This window comes from Aquila chrysaetos, chromosome 2 (genome assembly GCF_900496995.4).
Source record: "Aquila chrysaetos chrysaetos chromosome 2, bAquChr1.4, whole genome shotgun sequence".
In the NCBI taxonomy this organism is placed as follows: Eukaryota; Metazoa; Chordata; class Aves; order Accipitriformes; family Accipitridae; genus Aquila; species Aquila chrysaetos.
This window is the reverse complement of record NC_044005.1, coordinates 56571900-56597686: the sequence shown is the minus strand read 5'-3', so window position 1 is coordinate 56597686 and position 25787 is coordinate 56571900. Positions and strand designations below refer to the sequence as shown.

The 25787-nt window shown below is 41.5% G+C and overlaps 1 protein-coding gene and 2 long non-coding RNA genes across 4 annotated transcripts; 1 reads left to right on the top strand and 2 right to left on the bottom strand.

The window, feature by feature from the left end:
- Window positions 1-268: 268 nt before the first annotated feature.
- CD164 (CD164 molecule) lies at window positions 269-12455 on the top strand. 2 transcript variants are annotated; one of them, XM_029995995.2, is made up of 6 exons: window positions 269-587; window positions 3380-3463; window positions 4930-5001; window positions 7018-7182; window positions 8315-8395; window positions 9356-12455. In XM_029995995.2, the coding sequence occupies exons 1-6, from the start codon at window positions 299-301 to the stop codon at window positions 9514-9516; spliced, it is 852 nt and encodes a 283-aa protein (XP_029851855.2). In that variant the 5' UTR covers window positions 269-298; the 3' UTR covers window positions 9517-12455. The 2 variants fall into 2 exon arrangements, with proteins under 2 accessions (XP_029851855.2, XP_029851844.2); XM_029995984.2 differs by having other exon boundaries at window positions 7009-7182.
- Window positions 12456-13791: 1336 nt separating this feature from the next.
- Window positions 13792-15117, bottom strand: LOC115333291. The gene is made up of 2 exons (XR_003920737.2): window positions 14777-15117; window positions 13792-14435 (listed from the first exon to the last, which is right to left on the bottom strand). It is a non-coding gene; the product is annotated as an uncharacterized LOC115333291 (long non-coding RNA).
- Window positions 15118-19971: 4854 nt separating this feature from the next.
- Window positions 19972-25104, bottom strand: LOC121232394. The gene is made up of 3 exons (XR_003920731.2): window positions 24677-25104; window positions 22954-23106; window positions 19972-20152 (listed from the first exon to the last, which is right to left on the bottom strand). It is a non-coding gene; the product is annotated as an uncharacterized LOC121232394 (long non-coding RNA).
- Between the last annotated feature and the right edge of the window lie 683 nt (window positions 25105-25787).

Genomic DNA, 25787 nt, shown 5'->3' with positions numbered 1-25787 from the left:
ACCGTTCGCCCTCCCGGGAGAGCGGGAGAAGGCAATGGCCGCCAGCCGCCCCTCCCCCGCTCCTCCCCTCACAGACCGGCAGCCTGCGGGGGGGGGGAGGGGGCTGCCGCGCCCCGTCCCCGCCCTCCGCCTCGCCCGCAGCCAATGAGCGGCCGCCGCTCTGTAGACGCACGGGGGGGGCGGGGCCTCCGCGGGGGTGGGGAGGCGGTCGGGCAGCGGGTGTCGGGCGGGAAACGCTCCCCTCGGGGCGGCGGGGTCACGTGGGGAAGCAAGGCCGCGCCGCGGTGGGGACCGTTCCATGAGCCGGCCGCGGGGGAGGGGGCGGGGCCAGCGAGGCGGCGCCGCCGCTCACGTTGACGCCGGGGGCGGGGCGACGGCGCCCAAGAGGGTTCGCGGAGGGAGGCGGAGCGGAGCGAAGAGCCGTACCGACGAGCGGGAGCCGCTCATTCCTCGCTTCGCCGCCGCCATGGGCCGGACACCCGCGCTCCCCCTCACCGCTCTCTGCTTGGCCTGCCTCTGCGGGCTGGCCGCGGGGGCCGCGCAGAGCCGCTGGGCGCGCGCGGCCGGTAACGACGCCGCGACCGTTGGTGAGTGCCTCGCGACAAACCCCCCCCCCCCCCAACTCCCCTCAGTTGCTGACGGGGCAGCCCCTCCCCCTCCCGCGCTCGCGCCCCGCCCGTTGTCCGGCGTTATGGGGGCGGGGGGGGGGGAAGCGGGGCGGGTTCCGCGCACCGAGCTCGGTCCGGGCGGCCGAGCGACCCTCCGACCGACCGGCCCTCCGCTCTGCCGGCGCCGGGGAGGGGAGCAGAGCCGATCCCGGCGGTGCCGGCCGCCCGGCGGGGGTATCCGTCCGCCCGGCGGGGGATCCGCCCTGCGTTCCCTCACAAGCTCGGCCGCTTCCGCGAGGCGGCAGCGCCGCCGCCCTCAGCGCCTCGGCCGCAGCCCGCCGAGCTCCTCGCCCGCTTCTCTCTGGTTCCTTTCTTATTCGCTTTCGGTTCGCCCCTCGCCGCGGAGCGTTCGGTGTGAAATCCGTTAGCGGGGTTTCACACCGCCTCCGGTACCCGGCCCCCCGTATGCAGCAAATGACTAGCAGCGGGTGCCTTTGTGTCCAGTAAAACGTCCGCGGCGCGTTCGTTTCTTGCGAACTTAGTACAGGTTTTGACCTGCGGTTTGTACCTGCGGGAGTTAGGTACGCCAGCAGTGTTCTGTCACTGCTGCCGGTTGTTTGTTATCCTGATGATAGCCTCCTTATTTGGGCTCGTCTAATCTTTCTGGCTCTGAGCTATTTGCTAAAGTGTTTACGTGGCCAAGAACCACAAAACGTGCCACATGCTCCAAAAAGCTAAGGAAAGAAGTTGGTTTGGAAGTAGCTTAATGTTCTCTGGCCGCATTGCGTAATGGCGCTGGGTGCACTTAAGTGTGAAGCTGTCCAGTAACCTCTGCTTCAGCCCTTCTAGATTTCCTCTTCAGCCCTACCACCGAGGACGTGATGTAGGCCAATATCGGGCACCCTATCGGAACCGCGAACTGCTTGAGGACTGCCAAGAGCCAGAGATTAACAACCTCTCCGGTGCAGCGGGAGAGGGCAGTGTTGGTCCAGCAGGACATGCCTCTGTTAGTGTTTCTAGGTCTCGCCCTCAAGTGTAAGGGGAATATCTGGATTTACTCTATGTAAGAGCCAGTACAACAGACAGGTTTTTATCTTGGGAGCAAATATGAGCTTGCCTATGCTTAAGAGCTGAGTTCATGGTACCAGAGGCATTTTTTCAGTGAAGAGCAGGCATCTGCTGACAGGGAGAGCTGGGGAGCTTGCTGTTGTCCCATATAAAGATCCTAAGAGAGCCTTTCACAGCAGGAGTAGCACTGGGAGAACATCTGACACCCTGCTGCTGATTCTGAAGTTAACAGCTCATTCTTGAAACCTTTTGCTGTGGTAAAAACTTCCCTGATCCTTTACTCTTGTAAATCTGTTCTTCCCCCACGCTAGTTTGGGAAAGCTGTTTTGAAAGTTTGAAAGTCCTAGTGCACCTGGTATTAGCTGGCTGCACTGACTGTCCTCCTGTCTCCACAGATGTACTGTGCTGAATTTTCTATGTACCAGTGAGGAGTTTATAAAAGTGAATGTTGTTCATTTGTCAGAAGTGAATGTTCTTCGTGCTGTGATTGTTCTTCAGATGTATACCCAGAATAATAAATTACTTTTTTTTCTGAAATCTGTTATCCAGAAACTGTCATATAGCTCTTGAAGTGGTTTAAGTGCCTTATTTCTGAAGCGAACAGGGCAAGTCTGTTGCATGCCTCACTGATGCAAACCGTCAAAGGTGTTTTCATATCTTTATACGTTTCTTGAAAGTGAAGAAATAGTGGCAGTATTTCTAGCCTGATCCTACCATAACCAAGAGAAAGGCCAGGTGGGTTCAGGCTTAATTCAAATTATGAGAATACTGAAGTTAGTTCCTGTATTTGTAGTTGTTATCCTGAGGTATAAATTACCATGCTGGTTGCCAAAGATCTGTGAATAGCAGCAATACCCTGACTAGGGAGCAGAGCAAAGTAAAAGGTCACCCAAAGGTGCCTGGAGTAGGTGGATATGATGTGAAATGTGCTGGAGAGTATGCACTGTAAGGAGTTGTGGGTGGTATGTGGGTTTTCTGAGCATGATGGCTGTATGAGTAAGTTCTTAATTAAAACTAATGCAGTAAAATTGTAGATTAGGAGATCTTACTTGATCCAGATAGTGGATGTATTGTCATTGTGGTTTTAAGGCAACAATGTTTGACTGAGATTGACATAAAAAAGCAGCTGGACTGGTTAGGTTACTGGCTTCTGCTGTGATCAAAATATGAATAGATTGACTTACTTTCTGCTCTCCTTTATATGCATTTGTATATGAAGTCCTCTAGGTTCTTGTCTTTTATTTACCATACTCTGGTTGCTTTCTACTGTAGGGTTATTTATAGCTGCCTGTATTACCTAAAGGAAAAATGTAATCAAAAGGATCAAGGCTCTTACCATCTGATGTTTCGGTGAACTTCTGCAAAATTATTTTGGTGAACTTTGGTAACTTCACTAGAGTAGCATATCCTCTTATCTGTTTACTGTAGTGAGAGGTTGCATGATGCAAAATCTTGGTGTACGTGTGGGGTCTGGTTTTGGGGTACGGGTAGTGTCTGGAGGGAAATGTATTTGTGTCTTGTCAAATGCATTACTAAGTTGCAGTGTTCAGTTGTAGTTAGTTCAGTGGGAAGGATTGTGCCTTAACCCAGGAGATGTACATATGGGAAGTTATGGATCTAAGAGTTGTTTCTGTGGGTGAAGTTGCTCTTTTGACAGTGGTAATTTTGTCCTAATCAATGCATTTCTGTTGTTTTTTTTTTAGGCATCTGTGAAAACCTTTCTAACTGCAGTTCGTGTATTGGTGATGACACAAATGTAGCAGGCTGCAAGTGGATCAGATGTGAAAGTAAGGAAGACTACACAGTGCAGATCCTTACTATGCTATGCAGAACCTTAAACTCAACTAGACCTACTTCATCTATATTAGTGCTCATTACACAAATATACTGTTCTGTTTGATAACCTAATGAAGTATTAACTCATATCTGTTGTTAAGCTTTTCAAGTTCTTATGTGGAGACAGCTGAACATGTTCAAGATAATCCCAGATTTTTAAGGCTTCTGATTTAAATCTCTGCTGTTGATAAGCTAATGTTTTCCAAATGGTTCAGAATGTTTTTAGAACAAACTAGTCGCTTGCGTTTGCTGTTAAGGAGTCATGAGTGGATTCTGACATGCAGGCACATCCCTGTGCTTCAATCAGGGAACCTCAAAAGGTTTTGTCGTAGACCTGCTAGTCACAACCATTACTCCTGAACTGAAGTGCAATAAGGGAGAGGAGTCCATTAAATAAGATTAGTTAAGAGTAGTGTTCCTAAAATTAAGAATTGCAGCCCACTGAATGGAACATGACAGAGCCAAAGAAGCATTAGCTGGTATCATTCAGAGCCTTGTTTTTCCCATTGTTGGAGAGTTGGATGTAACTACATTTAGGTGACCTCTGGTGCTCAGTCCTGGATGAGATGAAGTTGCTGTTGACAAAGTCATACAAAGACTACATAAGTAGTCCTCAGGTGGATTATTTGTACTTCTTATGTGAGGTGGAAACAGAGGAAGAGAGAAAAATGGCTTGACTAACAGTGATTTTGTAGCACTTGATGGTGGATGACCAAGAAAGGTTATATATGAAGGCTAAGATGCTTCGGAGCTAATGAAAAGAATTTTGGATGTAACTTGTCCAGTACAAGAGTGTCCTTCAAGAAGCTCTTTTTTCTGAATTCTGCATGTGTTGTCTGTTGTCTGACCGACAGGCTCATGCTGCAAACCCAAGAGATCTATGTAACTTCTTTGAGGGAGAGGTTGAAATCTGAGTCAAGGGAGAAGGGTGTGCAGGCAGAGAATAAGAAACTGATGTCTTCAACAATTTCAATGTCAAGGACCTGTTTGAAAAGCTGGAACTAAGTTTTGCTTGCATGTAGAATTTTAAGACATTTTTTTTTATGATGCTACCATAGAGATGCAAAATATTTAACTTGAAAAATGCCACAAATAGTAGAAACACTGTCTAATTTTATAGGCTATGAAGAAAAAATAGCAAGCTATACTGTTACTGCAAAATGGTGCATAGCCATGTATAAGTACTGCCTAAGTATTGATGAGTGGTAGAGTAACTGTAGTGAAAGAAAATACTAAAACTTTTCTAATTATTAATATAATACTGAAGTCCTGCATATTGAAGTGGCTTTAATGTTACCCTGGCCAGAAGATGGTGTTTAGCTTGTCCTTCAAACAGTTTATTAGTATTTAGGGACAATGTCTCAAACACTTTAAAGTTCTGCTGCTGTAAATATTCTTGCCTCTTCTTTTCTGACAGGACACATGTGTGTAAATGAAACAGAAGTAGTTTTGAAGTATAGCAACTGTGCAGTTGAAGAACAGTGTTCTTGTAAGTATTTAGATACTCAGCTTTCGCATCGTTTAATGTGAAGCAGTTGTGTTTATAACTCCTTCATCTGCTGACCTTTGTTAATAACGCTTCTACAATTTACATAAGCATGTGCAAGTATGTAAATAAGCCCTTTGCTTCCAGCTTAAACATATGATATGCGATACTAAAATACACAATTTTGTTGTGCATTCAGTTAACTGCTTACTGTTCCTGTTTCAAGAAGCCTGATGTTTTACTAGACACATGTCTCTGGCTACTGCCTTGGTTTCTTAGATTAAAATGGGTGACATTTCCTATTAGATATAGCATATCCAAGATTCACCTAAGTCCATTGCTTCATGTGAGATGCAGTAAACAGGAAAACCTTATGAACCTTCCAGTTTTAATTGTTAACTAGCACAGCTCTTCATGCAGTCCTGAAGTGCAGGGTCTGGGTTATAGAACTGCATAAGGTAAATCCTTCATGCTGGGAGTGTGCTCAGCTGCGTGTCTGCTTCAGTCTTCTCAGTAATTTGTGCCTGCTGTGCAAAGCAGATTTGCAGGATATGAATAATTTAGATTAAATCTTGAATTTCACTTTTGTGAAAGCCCCCCAATTTTAGTTTTTCTGAAAGGTAAGAAGAAGTGGACTTTAAAAGGGGATTTTCTGGTTTTAAGATCTAGAACAGCAAATGAAAATTCTTAATACTTTTGTCTAGATGAGTTCAACAGTGCTGCTGTAGATGCTGGCTCACACCAACAGAGATGAAGTTTCCATGCTGTTATGGGCTATCTTGTGTTGGTGGCAGCCAGTCCAAAATAATTCTGCTTGACTTGGACTTATGTGTTGTTTCTAAAATTGTAACAATCACCTCTTAATCAGGAGTATTAACGGTACCATTTTTCAGTGCTTTCTGAAGAAAGCATGCTGTGACAATGCCTTGTTCTATATCCAAGAGTAGAATTTTTACAATCTGTTCCTGTTACACTTGTAGTGACATTATCAGGTTGTTGTGTTTTAGCTTCTGCATAGTCAAGGAAACTTAATTGTCACCTTTAGTAGAGGATCTTTGTTGGTGTGGAAGAACCCGTATACCTTATCTGCTCTTACAGTGTCATGGCTCAGCACTACATTCGGGGATTGACGTGGAAAAATTGTTAAAGGTGGACCTAAACTGACTTGATGCAAGTAGGACCTGAGAGTATGTAGGTTCTGATATATCCAGCCCCTCTCTGTAGAAACAGTTGTCTCTGGTTTCCCACCATGCTGAATTGTTTCAAGATGTAAACAACCACATTTAAATGACCCTTAGTATTAAAGGCTTCTGGATATAATGGTATTTCAGCAGGAAGCCTGCTGATGTATCAGTGTATGATTAAGCAACAGTTTAGATAAGCTGCCTGTGCGATTAACTCGGTTAATACAGTAAGTTGCAGAAGGCTTCACAGTTGGTTTTTTTTTTTACAGCACATGCTGAAGCTGAGAGCACCTACAACCAGCAACAGCTCTCAGAACAGAAAGCTTTAGCTAAACTTTCAGATTCTTGAGGATGTTTTGGTTTTCCCCTCATACTGCTTCAGCTGTCTAACCACTGATTTCTAGTTGAACTTGATAGGTCAGGTCCAATTTAAGTTGCAGTGCAGTTGGGAAGCAGAATGGAATACCTAGTTTGCTGTTGTGTAAAGCATGCACAGTTTATGCTTGTACAGTAGGACTCTTCTCCCTTCTGTTTGCTTTGAGGAATCTTGAGTTGCTAGTTGAACACTGACTTGATTGGGCTGCCTGTGATGAGGTTTTTCATGTGTTCACTCATGCAACTTTTGCTGTTAGTGTGGTGGATTGAACATTCAACTGCTTTGTAATTTCAAACCAAAACTATGATAGAACTCAGTGCTATATGAATTCCCTAAAATTCAGCCTGCTGCTGTTCTGTTTTGTTTTGTGAGGTTTTTTTGGTTTGGGTTTTTTTTTTTAGTTAAATACTGTCATTAATCTCTTTATCGTAACTCTTTATTCTTTCGTAGCTCCTACAGTTGTTCCTCTTTCCAATACTACCACAGCGTCTTCCAATACTACCACAGCGTCTTCCAATACTACCACAGCGTCTTCCAATACTACCACAGCGTCTTCCAATACTACCACAGCGCCTTCCAATACTACCACAGCCAGTTCTGCTACCACAGCTCATACTGCTATAGGTAATATAGTACCCCTGAACATAGAATGGCAGTAAACTAGGAACTGGTGGATAAAATAAAGGACAAGGGTTTTTCTGCAGATCACTGTAGCAGCATGACTACTAAACATCTGATGTATGAAATACAGAAATGGTCCGAAGGTTTGGAAGAAGTGGATTTTATAAAAGTCTAACAGAGAAAATGCTTCTTTCCAATATAATTAAGAATTGGCTCAGTGGTAATTGTTTGAATTAGATTAGTCATTTCCACTAATCATGAGTTCTTACGAGTTTGGGGCTTTTTTTATTGCCCAGTTCAAAAATTTCTGTTCTTATGTGTGCTGCCTTCTTAACAGTGAAGTTCTCAAAAAAAAAAAAAAAAAAAAAAAAAATCTTTAAAAGCATCTGCTGCTTAAGGGAGCTGGGAGGTAACGAGTTGGTACTTGATTAGGCTTAGGGCAGCCTAATGTACAGTAGGGTGATGTTTAGCTTTGAGTAAACCTACAAATGTTGGCACTTGTCTGAGGCACATAGTGGAATACTGATTAATTTTTAGTAATGCTAATCTGGGGGTGGTCAGAGACCTAGTGTTCTGACTTGATGGAAGGGCTTTTAGGAGACAGTCTAGCTACAGGTGAGTGTTTGCTTATTCCAGTGATGTCATTCACAGTTAGTGTTTTGGGCACAAGGGGAGAAAGAGTATAGCAAAACTTCGTGTGTTTATCTCCTGTCCAGAGGTACAACATTAAGTACTTTTTTAGTACAGTAAATACTGATTCTAAGGGCTGTTTAATGAAAAAGTCCTTTGCCTTGATGCAGATTCTCAGTTGTCTTGATTCTTGTTCAAATACCAGCATTTATATTGGTGCTTGAAAGAAAAGTGGTTTTGTCTGAAGGAAGAATGGCTGGCTGATCTGTGGAGAACCTTGAAATATTTGGTTAACAATGGTATGCAAGTTTGAAAAAAATCCCTATTGCAGAAACTTGGCTTAATGCCATGCAGCTGAACATATAAATTGTGTGGGGTGCAGTCTGAGGTCAAAGCTTGTCCTTGTTTAAGCAAAACAAGACAAATCATTTACATAAGAACTTCAGTGCTTGTGAACTTTGGTCTTGAAGTTTATGGTATGCGCATACTGTCTTCTCTCAAACAGCTAACATCACCAACGTAACTACACATGCTCCTCTACCTACAACTGCCATTACTTCAGCTACCACAACAACCAGTATTCCAGGTAACTGCTACTACTAGCGTAAATAAAGCATAAAATACTTAGAAATTAGTGTTGCTTTGTAAGTGTTATCTTGAAAGATAAGTGACAACTTTAAAGTAGTATCGGTATATCTGCTGTTGTCACTTCTAACTTCATGGCATGTCTAATTTTGTTAAGGTGATGTATGTATGTAGCAAGATAATACCCTGAGAAACAGCTAGTTGGTGAGATATTACAGGTCAGAAATGTGTTGGTCAAATGAAATCAGCTGGCAGCTTTTAATAGTGTGGCTGGAAGTCACTTGTTAACTCACTTATCTTTGGGAGAAGGTATTTTGTTTTTCACTTGCAGCATAATAATGGGATACCTATTAAAAAAAAAAAAAATCGAGCTACAGTGATGGCAGTAAGCTGAAGTATTTTATTTCAGCACTAGTCCTGAATATGCTATTTCATTAAAAGCTTTCATGAAGTAAAGCTCTTTAAAACTAGCCATCAGCAGATGGCTGTTACTTCCAGATTTGTGTGTTGTGGCTTCAGCTGATTTCTTTAAGCATAACTCTTGGGGTAAAGTACAGTAGATGGAAGATAATAATTTAATTTGAATTTAAGCAAAAAAAATGGAGCAAGCAGCAGAGATTGGTAAATGTATTTTGAATGTGAGCATATCAATAATACACTTCTATGTAAAGGAGGAAAGCTTTGGCTTTTTGAAGTACAAATAAAGTCCAGCTGCAACTTGCTCAGTATTGAGGTCCAGAGCAGTTTGGCTATAAATAGCTCTAGCCTTGTACAAACAGTATTTAATCAGGATTTCAGTATCACTAATCTAAATGCAGCTGCTGATACGTCTTTACTTTTGATTATTTTTTGTTTCCTTATTGGATGTTTTGAGTAATCTTAATACAAGGAAGCCAATACTAAAATCTGTAAAACTTTTGTGAGCTTTGTGCACTCACAAACTCTAATGTGGTTTTAACAGGTACAAATGCTACTGTGACTCCTGCACCTTCTCCACGCAAATCTACATTTGATGCTGCGAGTTTCATAGGTGGAATTGTCCTTGTTCTTGGTCTGCAAGCGGTTATTTTCTTTCTGTACAAGTTCTGCAAGTCGAAAGACCGAAACTATCACACACTTTAGGACCTGCCACTTCATAATGGACTAGCAGCCCAACACCTGTAGTTCACTGAACCAAAATATTTTCTGTTGCTCATGGAAGACAGCAGTTCATAATATCCTTTAAATCTCTAGAAGAAGACTTTAAAAGAATATTTTTGCAACATTATACTTGGCAAGAGATGATATGAATCTTTTCAACAGGATTACTTGCAATATGCTGCATGGGTTCTAATGGCTGTCTTATTTTCCTTTAGTGGCTGCTGCTGTGGGACTTTTTTTTGATATGCCAAATGTAGAGGTTCAGAGATTCTTACTCAGTGGCAACACTGTCTTGAATAGACAATCTCATGATGACTTATTGTGAAGGCTAATTTAATCAACATTTGATACAGTATCCCTTCAGTTTTATCAAGATGTGAATTATTGGTGACTGACTTCAGGGAGTGAAATACCATTTATACTAGCTTATGGCTCTTACAGTGTGCTGCTAGAAAGATGAGCAAAATTGTAGAAGTAGATAATGTCTTAACAGAGTAACATAACCCATAAATTTTTTTACACAAGAATAAAGGTTGCCTGATAAAATACTGCATTCCAAACAGAAATCCTATGCCCTTTCCAATTAATGTTGAGGGTGGAGAGGGGATGTAGGGGTAGTCCTTCTAAAGGGGAAATGAAGATTAGTGCCTTAAAAGACTAGAAAGCAGTAGGCTGCAAAAGCATCCCACCTATCTCAAAGATAATAAAACTCTTAAGTACTAGCTTTATATAGGAGAATGGAATACATGTGACTTGAGCATTCCAGTTTAAAAACTTTTCACACTAAATAACTGTCCCTTATTGACCTTGTTTGAGGGTGAAGGAGCATGGTACAGTAATGTTCAGCTACAAACAGAAGCTTTTAAGTTACCTTTTGTTCTGGCCTACAAAGACCAACCATAAAACTAGTGATAAAATTCAGTTCACTCCCTGTATAAAAAGGCAACAATGTACATTTATACTTGAAATACTGGTGTTTGGGAAATCCTGAGGTTTTTCTTATTCAAATGGTTCTTAAACTTGTTGCAGTTAATTTCATGGTTGGGTGGTGGTTTTTGTTTTTTACCCTCCTGTATGTCTGCTTGCTGAAGGAGCAGTTAAGGGTAGTTCAGAGGCTCTGCCAATTTGATCCTAGTCAGGATTGCTGTAGTTTCTTTCTCCTCCCCTCTTCCTGGCATCAGGTTTATGTCACCCTGCAGTGAACTGGTTAAGGAAATCTATTTGGCTAAATAGTATTTTTTTAATTTTTTTTTTCCTTGGCTGGGTCAGCCATGTGATACTCATCAAAGGTATGTCATCTCCAATGTAGATTGACTTGAGCACCTGTGAAAATAAACCCATAGGAAAAAATGGAAGTAAAGATAAAATCAAGTGGTTGTAGCACATAATATGTAGTTTTTGATGATATCCCTTGATCATCAATTTTGGGATAACCTGTAGTACTGTCTTACTAGCTCTGACTTGACTGGAATTTGGCACCCAATACAAAATGATAGCATTAATGCAGATAATAATAGTCATGGCAGTGGAACTTAAATATGAAGCAAATTAAGTGCATTTCAGTTGGAAACTTTGTGCACAGGTTTGCTTTCTTGCATTCTTCTAGTTTGAATGGCATTGTTCCTGTTGTGCTGCATAGAAAACTCAAATTGCTACAAAATACAGAAGTTAGTTACTCACCAGTACTGTATCTTTGAGTTCATTAGGATTTGGTTTTCTAAACAAAACTAAGACAATCAGCTCAGGTTTATTGAAACAGCAGAGTGAGCAGCCAGTTTCCAGCAACAGTATGTGTGTGGGTTAGATGGTATATCCTTGGCCTTATTGTGAAATCACTTAATCTGTCCTTTCCCTATCTATCTCAGAGCTATTTTATTACTGTTATTTGTTTAAAAAGATATCCATGAGCTTGTATTCTGTGCTTTGAAATGAGCAAAACACCCTTCTAAAGTGTGACAGAGTTCTCCTTCAGCTCAGCAAAGCAAACTGTATGCCTAGTATATAATTTTTTTTGGCCTCAAAGGGCTGTCTTTTGGGAAACTTGCAGAAAAGTGCCACAGAACACGTCATAGCATGGTAGACATAGCCACAAAAAAATTTGTTGCTCTGTAAAATGTTGCTAAAATGCTTATTCATGAGCTATGCTGATCCCGATTTAGGTTGCTGATAAACTATGCTGGTAAAGCAAACTAAAAATAATTTTTGAAGTGCCTTAAAGTTGCTTAATCTTTTGCCTCAAATTTTGTTTAAAAGGGTGGAAGGGATACCTTGCCTTAGTTACTAAATTTTTCTTGGTGCCAGCATTTGCTACTTTCTGAGACCTTAGGAAACCCAGGATCTCTGACATATACAGCTGCCAATCTGAAAAACTCAAGCTTGTACTATATCAATTTAGTCATGTTCTGGAAGGCCTGCACTACGCACTGCTTGCTCATTAGGCTTGCCAACAAGGTATAATCCACAATTTACAGAGTTGTGGCTCAGATTGTTTCCCTTTCGGTTGTTTGGGGGGAGGGGAGGCTGGGTTATACATCTTCACCATGTGCTTGGCTGCCTCACTATAGAAAGTAATTACTTCCTTGTGAAATGGCGGTATTGGCTGATGTGTGCTGTGTACTAGCAGAAAACCCGAAGTAACAACTTGCAGTTTTTCTCAGCCTTGTGTTTTGAAGTGGAAGGTAGCTCATAGATCTGTAGTTGTATTTGCTCCTAAATCAGTTTTAGGCACTGAACTGTAGTGACTTTTCAAGTTATCTGGCTTTTTCTTGAAGCCAACTTGTGCAAATATCAAGCTGTTATCTTATGAATGTTCTCTGCAAGTGTTGCTGTAAAAGTTTGTATTTTGTCTTCAGTGGAAGAAAACTGAAACAGTTGTAATCGCAAAACCAAATTGATAAATAAAAAAAATCTGTTGAATGAAATTTTACTTGTAAACTTTCTTTAATGTGGGCAATCCCAGAGGGAACTGTCTGCTGACTGTCTGGAGGTAAGAGCTGTTTTTCGTAGGAATTAAGAAACTGTAGGGAAAGCAGGAGTATGAAAGGTTTGAAGAGTTACGTTAGCTTTCCTAAATACCAAATGCTAAGTCAATACTGTATGGTGCAACATGAAAAAGATACTGCTCTGAGCCTTATTTGTTTCCTGGTTGCATGAGAAAGAGGAGGATATTTGCTAGGAAATAACTGTCAGTATCCTTGAACAAGAGAACAGAGGGTGTGCAATGCTGTAGTTGCAGACTGACTAAAATGATAACCAGCTCCGAGTGAAGTAACCTCAGCAGTTTCACGTCCTGACCTTGATGCTTTTGTTAGTGAATGATGTGTGAATGTGTCACGAGCTAGTCTTGACATAAGTCAGTCTCATATTATGGGAAATTGCAAAAACTTTAGTAGTGTTTCTGAAAAGGCTTTATGGAAACGGAAGACACCCAGAACTTCCTGATGTGCTTAAAATTACTATGCCTTGAAGAAAATCATCCATTCACTGCATGCAGTCAAGGACTGAATTAAGTTTTTGTTACAATGCAGCACTGAAAGCTTATGGAAGATTGTTTATCCCTATAGTACCAGTCTTGTGTTACTGCTGTTCTTTGAAGGTAGTCTTCTATAGGTACAGCATTCATTCATTCAAAAAATCATTGAATTTTGCTGTATTAAGTAAGGTGAGTAATTCTTGAAGTATTTTATCAAGAAGCTGTAATTAGCCAGAGACAGCCCTTTCCTTTTTACTGCTGCAGTGGCACATAAGTGCTTCATGCTGATATTGTTGTTATACTTCCAAATTGGCATCTGGTTCCTGGAATGTGCTAGAATTACATTTGGTGTCTTCTCTAGTGACAGCTGACCTTGGATAGTTATCAGTCACCTTGTCATTCATTCAAGGCATACCTTAAAAAGAACTCATGTTATTTGATAACTGATTCCACAGCATTGTTGTAACTTGTTTTGGCATAGCAGCAAGCTTGAATGAAATAAAGCTTGTTTCAGTAATGGTGAAGGAATCCTCCATCTTGAAATACTGCAGCATTTCTAACAGAAGTTTGAGTTCCTTTACTCAGTGTTTAACCATTGCAGTGCTGTTAAGGGTTGCCTGAATTTAATTCTAGGTCTTATTTATAACAAGACTACTGAGCTGTTTGATTATTCATGGTCACAAACAGCCAGGGAATTGGATGATGCTAAAAGGCACATAGGTTAGTATTCCAACTCATCAAAAGCTGCAATACAATTTGACATATCACTGAAAGACAGCTTTGAGTCATTTTTTTTGCTAGGCTATAAAAGCAAGCTTTTTTCCATGCAAGAGAAATGCAGATAAACTTACACGTTTTTACACAGGAGCTGCAATAGGAAAGCAGTTAAAAAAAAAACCAAAACTGATCAAAGAAAACCCCAAACGCCAGACCCAATGCTTTTGCTTTAAGTACTTCGCTGTGCTTTGCACCACCACAGTCTGAGGTTACCATAATAAAAGGAAGCCTTTTAGTTTTGACTGATATCCTTGCCTTTCTGTGCTGTGCGGCATTGTCTGTGAAGGAAGGACGTGCAGTGCTGCTCTTGCTCAGAATGAGGATCTCCATCACCCAGTACCTAAAATGGATTAGCAGATTAACTGACTGGAGCTGGTATTGAATGCTGCATCCAAGTATGCTGAAGTGCATATGCACAGCACTGGAGTATTACTGCCTCTCTTTGATTTGTATATAAATTGTTTTTCTCTTGCTTCAAGGTTGCCAGTTCAGTGGCATTTTCTAAAATGCCCTGGACTGATTAAAAATACATTTAGGTTTACTTCTGGACCAGTCTTTGTTTCTGTAGTTGCGTGAAGACAGTAGCAAGAGACTTTTCATTTGGGTGTGCTAATAGCCTATCTGCCCTTCCCTCCTTCCATCTGCTAGGCACCTGAAAGCATAAGTAACAAAAAGTCAGAAACCATGGCATGGTACTCAAAAAAAACCAAAACCAACCCCAAAAATTTCTTTCCTGGACCATTGCTGTCTGAATATCTCCCTCCTGCACCCTTTCCTTAGTCAATTTTTGGAACATTTGGAATGTGTTTTTTCCTGTTTGCTAGCCATACATACTGGTCACCTTGCTTTTAAAGATAAATTTTCAAAGGGGGTTGAGTTATTGTCCAGAGGAAAGCTGCCTGGGTGTATATACAAATCACAGCTTGCAAGTTAGCAAAGAAGTTGCTCATTTTGCAACCGTATCAGCTTATTACTAATACCACCACTGCTTACTGTCTTTGGTCTTTGAGCGTTTCCTCCTGTTCCATTGCTGCTTCCTGGGTCAAAATTCAAAGGATGCTGCTGGTAATCCCCATGCTGAGCGGATGCTAAAAGCTTCTTACTCTGGACCTGAGCTGCAGAACCTGGAGTGTCACCAACAACACAGAGTTAAAGTGGAACTCAAGTAAATGTGAAAGCTGATGTTTCTGACCTCTAAGCAGAATGTTAGGGTGAAAAGAAAAAAAAAAATAAACACCACAAAAAACCCAAAACAAGTTGTGAACACTCAGCCTAGTACTAATAGAATAATAGATTGCTTAGTCTGGAAGAAGTGGTTCATGGATGATCTTGATAAAAAGTAGAACAAAAACTATTTGCAGATAGACAGTTGCAACTATTTGCAAAAGTTATTTGCAACTATCTGCAATTTTTGCAGCTCACCCCACACCCTTTTCATTCATAGTAATGAGTGCATCAGCATTCACTCGTCCAGCAGGAGACATTTCAGTGAAGCAGAAAATTCTTGCTGCCCCAAGTCTGCTTCATTATATGTCACTATTTTCCCCACAACTCAGTCTTTCGCAGGCCTGTTGAAAGCCAAGATTAAAAGGTGTGAGTGGGTGGGTGTTAAGGATCTGATCCCAGTGACACTAAATTCCCTAGCAAATTCATCTTTGCAGATTTCTGAAAAGCAGATATGCAGCCACTTAATGCCAACCCTTCAGCCACTAAAAAAAATGCCCACTGAATCAAGTGCTATGCTTGCTATCAGCCATGGTGTGATTTAACACTGATTTTTATCTATGTACAATGTGGTATTGCTATACCACTTCTTAATCCTATGTTAACCTTTCCCACTAAGTTTAGGTAAAAAGGTGAGGGTGTTTTTGCTGTGTAGCTGTAATACTGCACTTGTTAATCGAGATAGTGTTCCTCCTCCTTCTGAGATGTGATCCAAGACGTTTCAGACCACGTTGGTTAGCTGTTTCTGGCATTATTTCAGGGTGGATGTCCAAGGGACTCCGGCCGCTTGCTGGAGCGGCAGCGGAGCAGCTGCCCAGCCTGCACGACTAACTACCCAGTCTGGTCAAACCGCGTTCGGGGTCCACGCGTGCCGAAGCGGGGCCTTGGGAAGACTGACCGCACAAGCATCACACGAGCCCAGAGAGAAGCGCAGCAGCTGTTTTACGTTCCTGAGACAGGCCACAGCCTAGAGCACTGGAGAGGGAAGAAGGGGGAGATGTGAAGATGGAGGAAAAGGAATGGAGAAAAAGCTAGAGGGCACGTCTCAGACTGCTAATCTACAGGTTCTTCTTACAAACTGGCTGAAGTCTTAGTCTATGTGGGCCATTCCTGGAGCTGACATGACCCGTTTCGAAAACGCCTTCGCCTTTGCAGTCAAAACAGGGCTATTGCAAGTAACAGTTGCCAGCCCTATACCACTAGGTCTGGCCAATTCTGTAGGTCTGAAGTCAGGTTAGTGGCACAGTGCAACTCAGGTTAATAAAACAGAGAAATCTTTACACAATGCAAGTCTGGATTGCCTTTTGAGAAGTACTAGCATTAATGCATCAAAAATGAGGGCTATTTAATATTGACTTATTACCTGGAAAACAACTTCTTATACTGCTTGTACTATGGGACAACAGCTCTGCAGTCTTCCTTCTACCTTTTTGAAAAGAAAAAAGAAAAAAAATACCACCAAACCTTAAAACTTCCATCTGCTATTAGACATAGGAATAAAACAATCGCAAGTAAAAAGGTAGCTACAATACATTGCAGAGTTTTAACACATTTCAGGCTAGGTATCTATAGTTTGATGGAGCTCTTATGTTGAGCGTAGAGAAATCTAAGCTCCTCAGCCAATTTTTCCAGCTCTGCATCATGTTTAACAATGGTAACTTGCAGCAGGAAAAAAAAAAAAAAAAAAAAAAAAAAATTCATTTCCTTTCTGTGGCAGCTGCTTTCCTTGTGCTCAGTAGCATCAACGTGACTTACAAGTTTTGCATCAACTTTTTCACTGAACGTGATTGGTTTAAAGCCAGAGAAACCAAGTGTATCTGTGCATTAGTTAAAGATGCCTCCCTGTTCTTTATGTCCCCACGTTTGGTTCATGTCTTGTCTTCAGCAGTGTGCTAATGAGCATTTCTCAGTTTCCTGTGGTAGGAATAACTAACATTTTCCTGCAGAATATTAATTAAATTTGTAGTACTTTATATTCTTCGTGGCATAGAAATGCACCTTGAAAGATCATTGGAGTTTTTTCTTGTTTACTTAATTTACTAGGAATTTAGGTATTGCCCATCAATTTTTCTGCATGCGTTTGTCAGACTGACAGTAGGATCTTGATACCACAGAGAAAAGCAGCAACTTCAGGCAGGTAGGAGTAGAAATCCCTAACCAAGCTTTTTAACCTACATGAGTTACGTAATAAAAATATTAATGTAATATTAAAAGGTTACCTAACAAACAGCTGAGAAGAAAGATTTCTGTTAAAGGTTTAAGTTCCAGGTTAATTCAGTTAAAGGCTAGAAAGCTCGCACTGCTGTTTTGAGATCCTCTAAAAATACGTGCAATCATAGGCATGTATCTAATCAAATTAGAAGGGTCCAGTCTCGTTTGGCTGCCCCACATGATTCGTAAGCAAGCTGTTCCAGGACCAGAGCCACTAATGAAGCCCGATTTCCTACCGCTTGGGATCCTTTGTTTCCTAGTTGCCTCCTCCCCTAAATGCAGCTCCCCTCATATTTCCCATTATATCCCTACAAAGCAAAAGACAACGCAAGTTATGGTTTAAAGTTATTAACTTGGGAGTCAGTGTTTCTTGTGCTGCTCGAGCAGCTGTGGTGTAAGAAGGCACATGGCTTTTGAGTTGTCTGACTTTTCCTCAAGATTGTTTTAGGTCTTTCTCCTCTACCTAAGTGCTTTCATTACAGAGGAGGTCTTCTCCTCTTTCATATTTGGCTTAAGTTGCCTATTGCTTCAAAGATTAAGGAAGGATTCAGGAACATGGACACATAGCTCATAAGACTTATTTCCCCAAGAAGGCAGGTTACAACACACGACCTGTCTTTTTACCTGCAGTCGCATTCCTCTGGGAAACTGTAGCTTCCAGGTCACAAACTTCACACTGCAGTTCATCAACCTGCTGGAAGGCCTCCCATTTTAAACTGCGCTCTTGGGTTAACTGGTTTCTGATCTAAAGGGTGGTAAAAGGATTAACGGCAGCAACAAAAATTCATTATCTGACAGCATTGCCTCAAAGCAGGGGCCTAGATTTAAAGGAAAAGATGTTGTTGCCTTGTGCGCTCTTGTGAATGAGAGCCCATCACTTCTTGCTGGTTGAAATAATCCATAATTACAGCTTTGCTAAACATACCCGTAATCCCTCTGAATGCAAAATACAGCACAAACAGTGCAAATTGACATTCTCGTTATTGTTTAATAGGAATCTGTGTTTCAGGCATTGCTGGAGGAAGGTAAAAACAACACAGAGGCCTTTTCTCACCGTTCCCTGCATGTAACCCTAACTAGACAAGCCCTACCTCCATTTTTCAGGGCAGAGGTGTGTGGAAAAAACAGCAGCTCTTCCCTCATCTCTCTCACAGACTCTGTAATTTGCTAACTAAGTTTAAATATAGAGTTCGTTAGTGTGAATGGCCACACAGGTGCTAGCTGCAGCTGGGACTCTTGTGTCGCAATAAAAGCCTGTGCACTGCAGTTGCCATTTTCCTTTCTGCTCTCCTCCAAGGCTGATCCAGCTGCTGACACCTCTGATCTTGAAGGGTTATTTTGTAAACATAGCAACACAGTTGAGAGCCCCATCAAAGACAGACACCAATGAAATCAGTGGCCTCATGTCTGCACCAACTGCTTTGGCCGTGCAAAAGCGTCTTGTGCTGTTTTGGTTAGAAAACATGCCAGCAGCCTGAGAAATTATTCCCAGCAGAACAGCACTTGTCATCCTGACTCTGGAAAACAAACAGCCCATGCTTTCACCTTGATGCTTTAGAAGACTGAAGAGAGAATATACTTTGCTTGTTTTACAGGAGAGGCATTCAGATACACTTACAAAGCTTTTTTCTCTCTAGACCAAGAAAGCAAGGGCAAGGAGACTTCAGTGGCAGAGAAGTTGTCAGTTAGTAGATGGATTCGTCTAGTTAAAGTCTCATCAAGTAGTTGCCAAACAGTATTTTGTTCTGCAGGCTACACTACAAAAGAAGCACTGCACATTTCGCAGACAAGAGCCCACTCTACCAGCTGTGCTAAACACAGAGATTGCCTTTACTTGGCCAAATCGGTTTTTAAATTGAAGTAGTTAAAGCTCTACAGCCCCTTTTACAGAGAGATAATCTTAAAAGTGGGTCTGGTTACTCAGTTACACTAAATCGATGATTAGCAATGCAGCAACAGATTTAAACTCAATACATCGGTTCAGTACAACGGCATCAGTTTAGTGAAAACTAATGCCATTTTTGTGGCCAGACTGGATTAAAGCAACTCCCTTCCCATTACGTTCATTTGGTAGTCCAGAATTTGGGAAACAGGGGCGTAACGTATGTGAAACAGAGGTAAAGGCAGAGGGTTTACGTCAAACGCAGACTAGATAAAGCAAAAGGAGAGCAGTTTGTCAGCTCTGCAGCACGGGTGTCAAAGCCCTGCCTGGGAAACGTCGCAGGGAAAGCCGGGAACGCGGCCCCGGACAGGGAGGCAGAGCCCCACTGAGGGTCCAAAGGTCCCCGTTTAGCTCGGTGACAGGGACGGCAGCTAAAGCAGAGGCCCGGGACGCGCGGCTGGGGGATGCACGGCTGGCCAAAGCCCCCCGGGGGTGCAAACGGGCTCCGTCCCCACCGCACCGGCGCCTTACGCACGCCCTTAGGCGGTTTAGCTCTAAAGCGAGGAGAATACTCGCTTTCTAGAGCGAAGATACCGAACCGGGCTCGAGAGGAAGGCGCCGAGAAGCGCCAGAAACGCAAGATGCCACCGGTAAGCGGAACGTGACCCCGAGCCCCCAGCGCAGCGCCAAGGCTTGCGCTGCGAGACCCTCGCCCAGAGCGCCTGGAGGGCTACCGTGAAGCTCCGACGCTGGAAGGGGTACGCTCAGACGTGGTCAGGCAGTGTTAAAACCTGAGACATCTCTCCAGAAACGCTAATGGCTTTATTTTTCAAATCTGCACTATGAGCTTACCTGCTGTAGTCCTTTTTTTGGCCCCTTTTTGTTGAAGATGGCATGTTTTAGAAGATTTTTCAGCTTCCTTGGTTAGACGTTTTACTCCCTGCTCTTTTTCTTCCATCTCTTCAAGCATCTTCTCTATATTTTCAGCTTTCACCACACTGAATACTTGTCACTTCTGTCTTCCTCTGTACTACTTCCAACACCATTTGTTTCTACAACATAGAATCATGAAAGTTTTAGGCTTAGATTGCTTTCCTCCCACTCCCATACACACCTTTTTTTTAGATTTCCTTTTAAACCCTGATGATCAGTCCTCTGATGTCATGCCCAGCTGAGTTAAATGAGGAGAGACCCAGTCCCACATGTCTTGGTACTGAAAATAATGAAACGTTGGGAAAGAAATCTTGAGTTATTCTATGATCTTATAAAAGGACCACAGTCAGACCTAAACCCAAAATAAAATCTGGGTTGTGGGAACGGGGAGCGCAAGGGAAGAGTAAGGGGGAGTGGGAACAGAATGCTGTATGTACATCGTTGCTTGTTAGAGAGGGAAGCCTCAAAACAACATTCATGTGTAGAACACATTCAATTGCAAATAAGAAGGCAGGTGCTTCCAATTCCCTCAATCGGCTTTAATTTGCTTTCTGCAACCGGCCTCTGGTCTGCACGTGGAACTTGTTTTTAAAACAACGTATAAACAAGGAAAGAGAGGAGGAAAACAAGCACAGCTTTTTCAAATATTGCTGTTTATACACAGTTTGTAGAGACAGCCAGGAAGTATAGCTACATTTTAGAATCTGTACCACAATTGAATGCAATGGTATTACAAGCCACCCGTATCGGGTCAAACCCTCCTGTACAGCCAAGCGCTGTGGAATGGAGTCTGCTATTTGTAAACACCATCATCACAATCTGTACCAAGGAAAGACATTAGAAGAGAAAGGACCAGAAGCTGATGTCAGAAACCAAAGAAAAACAAAAACAATAACAAAAGCAGCTGCTTTTGAAAGATGGTAGATGCAGTGGGTCTTTTGGAAGTAAATTGACAGCTTGTCAGTGAAGAAAACCAATTTATCAGCCAAAGTCAACTCCACTCTGGTGAAAAATCTGAACACAAAGAGCTAAAAGCAGTCACAGCTCAAACATATTTCATTGGGGAGCTCTCTAAGCCTTACTAAAGTTGGAGTTTTATAGACAGATAAGCTCAGAATGGAGCAATTGAGCCATCAGATGTGACTTTTTAATATCACATTGACCTTAATTGCCCTTGTACTGGAACGAGCAAGTTGGTTTGGCTAAACCATGTTTCCCAGAAAGGTCTTGACTTGAAGATAACTCGGTGAGACATATTGTCATTTCCACAGTTAATCACATTTTGAAAACATTGTTTCTAAGTTCGTGTTTTCAGTTTGTCTGGCCTCAACTTCTAGGCACCACCTCTTGTTATACCTTTCCCTAAGAACCCTTTAATATCTGCTATTTTCTCCCAACAAAAATATATGTAGACTGTAATCAAGTCACTCTTCTTTCAGATAGGCTAAACAGATTGAGCCTTTTAAGAGCCCTCTACTGGAAAGCATTTCCTGCAGCCCTGAAATAATTTTTGAAACTCTCTGCACTCTCTTAAGCTTTTCCTTCATCTTTTTTAAGTGGTACACTCTCGAACAAGTGGCAGTATTTCGGTGTGTTGTACATAGAGCTACAAACTCATTTTTAATATGTCTGCACTATTCGCCTTTTTATGAACAACAAGATTGCAGCATCCATCCTTTCTAGTACCACACCGCATGGCCAGTCATCTGTCTGTTACGAGCCCGTCCTGTCCAGGGATGCAGTCACCCTCTTCCGTACAAGTCCTGCTTTCTTGGTCTTCATCTACTCAGGCACTGAAATACTTCTCGGAGGGATAACCAAGTTACCGAGCTATCTGTATGATTCTGTACTCCTGCTCTGCCCACATCATTATTCACTAAATGTGCCTTATCAAATTCACTAACATTCTTCCCCAAATATGTCATTGGTAAATTTTATAATCTATAATTTTACCTTTATTTCCAAGCCACTGACAAAAATGTTGAATACTGATAGTTCTGCTACCAACCCCTGTAGAAATCCATCAGAAACCATCTTCATTTAATAAAAATAACACATTTTTATATGTAAAAAAAAATCTATCTCTCAATCCATTTAGCATTTTTATTGATGTTGCGTAATACTAAAATTTAAAATACAAAAGTTATGGGCTGCTAACCTGAGCGTTACAAGGCCCTTCCAAATATGTATTACATCTCTAGCATTACGTTTATCTAACTTGTAATCTTATCAGCAGAATGAAATGAGGTTGGTTTGACAAGACTTACTTTCCATACAATAATGTTACTTGGCATTAAGTATATTGCAAGTGAAGGGTGCGCTTTTCAGTTTGACTTTGAGGAATGGGCCATTTCAGCATGTCTAGCCATGTGTAGAAGTGAAAGTGAGCTTGCTGTGGCAGTGATATATCCATGAAGGTGTTCAAATGGAAAAAAAAAAAAACCCCATGTAATGAATTTTCTCTGGATTTAATGACAACATCCCTGAATGTTTCCTTGAAATTTAATTAATTGGGTGGAAGACTAATAACCTCAAGATCTGTAATTTAATATTTGTTTTTAATCTGTGGAATAAAATATGAATAGTATCTTTTCCTCTACTAAAACATACATCCAGCACTGTTGATGGCATACATAAATGCAGTGCCTGTAGCTGTCATTTTGGTACGTGACTCAGACTTTATCCAAGATGCTGCAGTTTTTTCCCTAATTCTCTCTACCTGCAACGGTGAAAACACTCAGATGAACACATTGTTTCAATGCCATAAAATACCCATCCAGCGTCAATAACTGTATTATGCAGTTAGTTTTGAATCCATTTCTCTCCTAGAATAGCAGCAGGCAAAGTCCTCATTAAGGCAAGTGAGATGGAGAGTTCAGCTTGTTGCGCTGGTGAATCAGGACCTGTTGAATTCAGAAACCTGTTTATGGAGCTGTTTCTTTAGCTTGTCGTTGTCTGCTTGAGATTTTGCAAGAGCTTTCCTTACAGACATGAGCTGCCCCTGAAACGAAGTCACCTCTTGTTCTGCCATCATCTTAGCATTCAGACGCTCTTTTTTGTTCTGAAGAGCTTCCTGTACACAGAAAGTATAACAGAAGCAATGACGAGAACAGTAATTTTCTCTCTTTTATATAGCAGTGGGTTTCTTGAAAGGTAAATCTCTCAGAGATTTTTAGTAAAAGTGGGATTGAATTGTTCCTATTTTCTAATAAAGGCTGGACCTTTTTTTAAGGCAAAGTGGGGAACAGGATGGACAAGAGGGGTCTTCTAAAGGAGAAAACTTAAGATAATATTTCGTATGGGTGTAACTGCACATCTTTCATTATATTCACATGTCAAGAATTCAAGTTCTTGTGTGCAAACAAGCACAGAGCAATGCAAAACATGATCTTTCTTATGCAATTAGAAAGACCTTTTCATCCATAATCTGTTTACTCCTTCATTATCTCTAAAGTAAAAACGTGTGTGATGAAGCTTGTTTTCCTTCTGGGCAGGGTCTTTTTGTTTGTTTTAAACACAAACATAAATGTGTATGTATAAACATGTTACTATGTCAGGCACAGATTTAGCAGCCCGCTCTCCTTTCCCAGCCATTTAAACTGGAACAAGCAAGGTCCAGGATTCTCTGCACTTGGCATGGAGGACAGTGAAATACAAGTTCTTAGATCTTCGGGATCATTCCAAAGTCAGACACGAGCAAGCTCTGTCTGAGCAAGATGAACTAGTTTCTAATTTTAAAAAGCCAAATTTTCCCATTTATTTTTCCCAGTTTCAGGCTTTTCTTTTAAATCCTGTGAAGGTAGCTCTTGTTTCTTTTTTAAACCCACAAATTTGCAATAATTCAATCCATCTTCGACTGATGTGTTTAATAAAATATTCTAATCACTTAGCATCTCCCTGATATAACTGAACTAAGTGTATGCACATCCAGTTTTGTTTGGGTTTAAAATTAACAAGCACACAAAAACCATTTTGTTTTCACGCTTTTTAAGTTAAAAAAATATGATCCATTCTGCCTTTCTTTTGCTTGACATGTGCAGCTAATTAACCTATATAACAATCAATAACATGTCTATTCCGTTCTAATCAGCCTCATTTAAAGCAGTGAGGCACTTTTCTTTCCATCCATCTTCACTTTAGTTTAATTTAATAATTTTTGTGCTTCATCTTGTATTTCTGTAATTAAATTTATAAACCTCATGCTGTGTTCTGCTTTGTTTAAGCAGATACCAATTAAAAAAAAAAAAAAAGCACTCAGCCACCTCCCAAGCCAACAATCTAGTTCATTTTCACTTCATGTCTGCCTGTCTTTTTCATACATTTTGGTCAGCTGTGAGATAGTTGATTTTGATACATAATTAGTCTTCTGAGTCAACAACAGAATTAGGAATACTATAGGCTACTCATACTTCCTAAACTCTTGCTTCAAGCAAGCAGCAGGGATTTGTTTCACACTCTTGACATTTGAAGACCACCATTATACCCATAACATAGAGGGGGAAAAGGTTTGAATTTTTACCTAAAATCTGCAGTTACCATGGGCTCCTATAGGCTCACTGAATAATAGTGAGCCTGCCCAATCTGACCATTAGTTTTGCAGAAAATTAGACACTAATAACAACGAAATGGTAGGGAAATACCACCTTCTCAGCATCTCTAAGCTTTGCAGAGAGCTGTGTCTTCCGAGTGGTTTGCTTCCAACAGTTCAGAGTCTTTAGCTTACACACCAGCTTGCTTAGCCTGATATTTTCATCCCGCAAGAGCTGCAGCTGTTCCTGCTAAAGACATTGGTAAGATTAGAGCCGCAAAGATTACTTTCCCCAGGAAGAACTGTGTGGTTTGGAAGTAAATACAATTGTAAAATCATGTAACTATTTGTATTTCATTTTAATTTTCAAATGTTCAAGCTTTGCAGTTTGAAACAGTGCAGCCTTTGGCAATAAATTTCTATTACTGTGTCTCCAGGGAAACAGGACATGTGAACGTTGCCCAGAAACTGGGGAAAATAATGGAAGAAATTTAATCCAAAACAGCAAGCAGGTAAACCCTTCCGAAATGAAGCACTTGTTAAGAGTGATAAACACTATTATGCCAAATGGGGATTCTGGTTCATACCGCATTCAGTAACCTGATTCACCCTAGTTACAACGTCCTTACTAAGAACAAAACTTAGTGAATTCATGAAAAGTACAGTCATCAGGTTTTCTTCTTCTTTGTTCCGAACAGACTTCCTCCTGACGAGTGTACAGAGGTTACAGAGGACCGCTGGAGGTCCTGGCCCTCCTGGCAGAGGCAGCTCTGCCCAGAAGCTCTACTCCACCATTCAGTGTCAGCTCACCTTCCTACCCTTCGTGTTCCGTCTTAGTTTTATCTGCAGCCGGGCTTTGGCCTTCCTAATTTCATCACTATGGGGCTGAACTCTGATACTCTGCCTTTGTTGCCTCTCCATGTTTCCACTACTTGCGATCTTTCTTTTTGTATTTTAGTCCTTTAAGAAGCTCCTTGCTAAGGCAAGCAAGGCCAAGTTTCTGCTAAACTCCCTGGGCTTCTTGCATAACAGGGTAGTTGGTTTTGAAATCTCTTTAAGTTTTCTTTAAAAATCAACTAGCTTTCCTCAGCACTTTTCCCCTCTTGGCAGTTTCGCAGGGATTCTGCCTAGCAATCGCCTAAATAAGTCAGAGTCTGCTCTCCTGAAGTCCCAAGTCCTAGCTCCACAGCATAATTTCACAACCTTTCTCCTGAAAACACTTCATA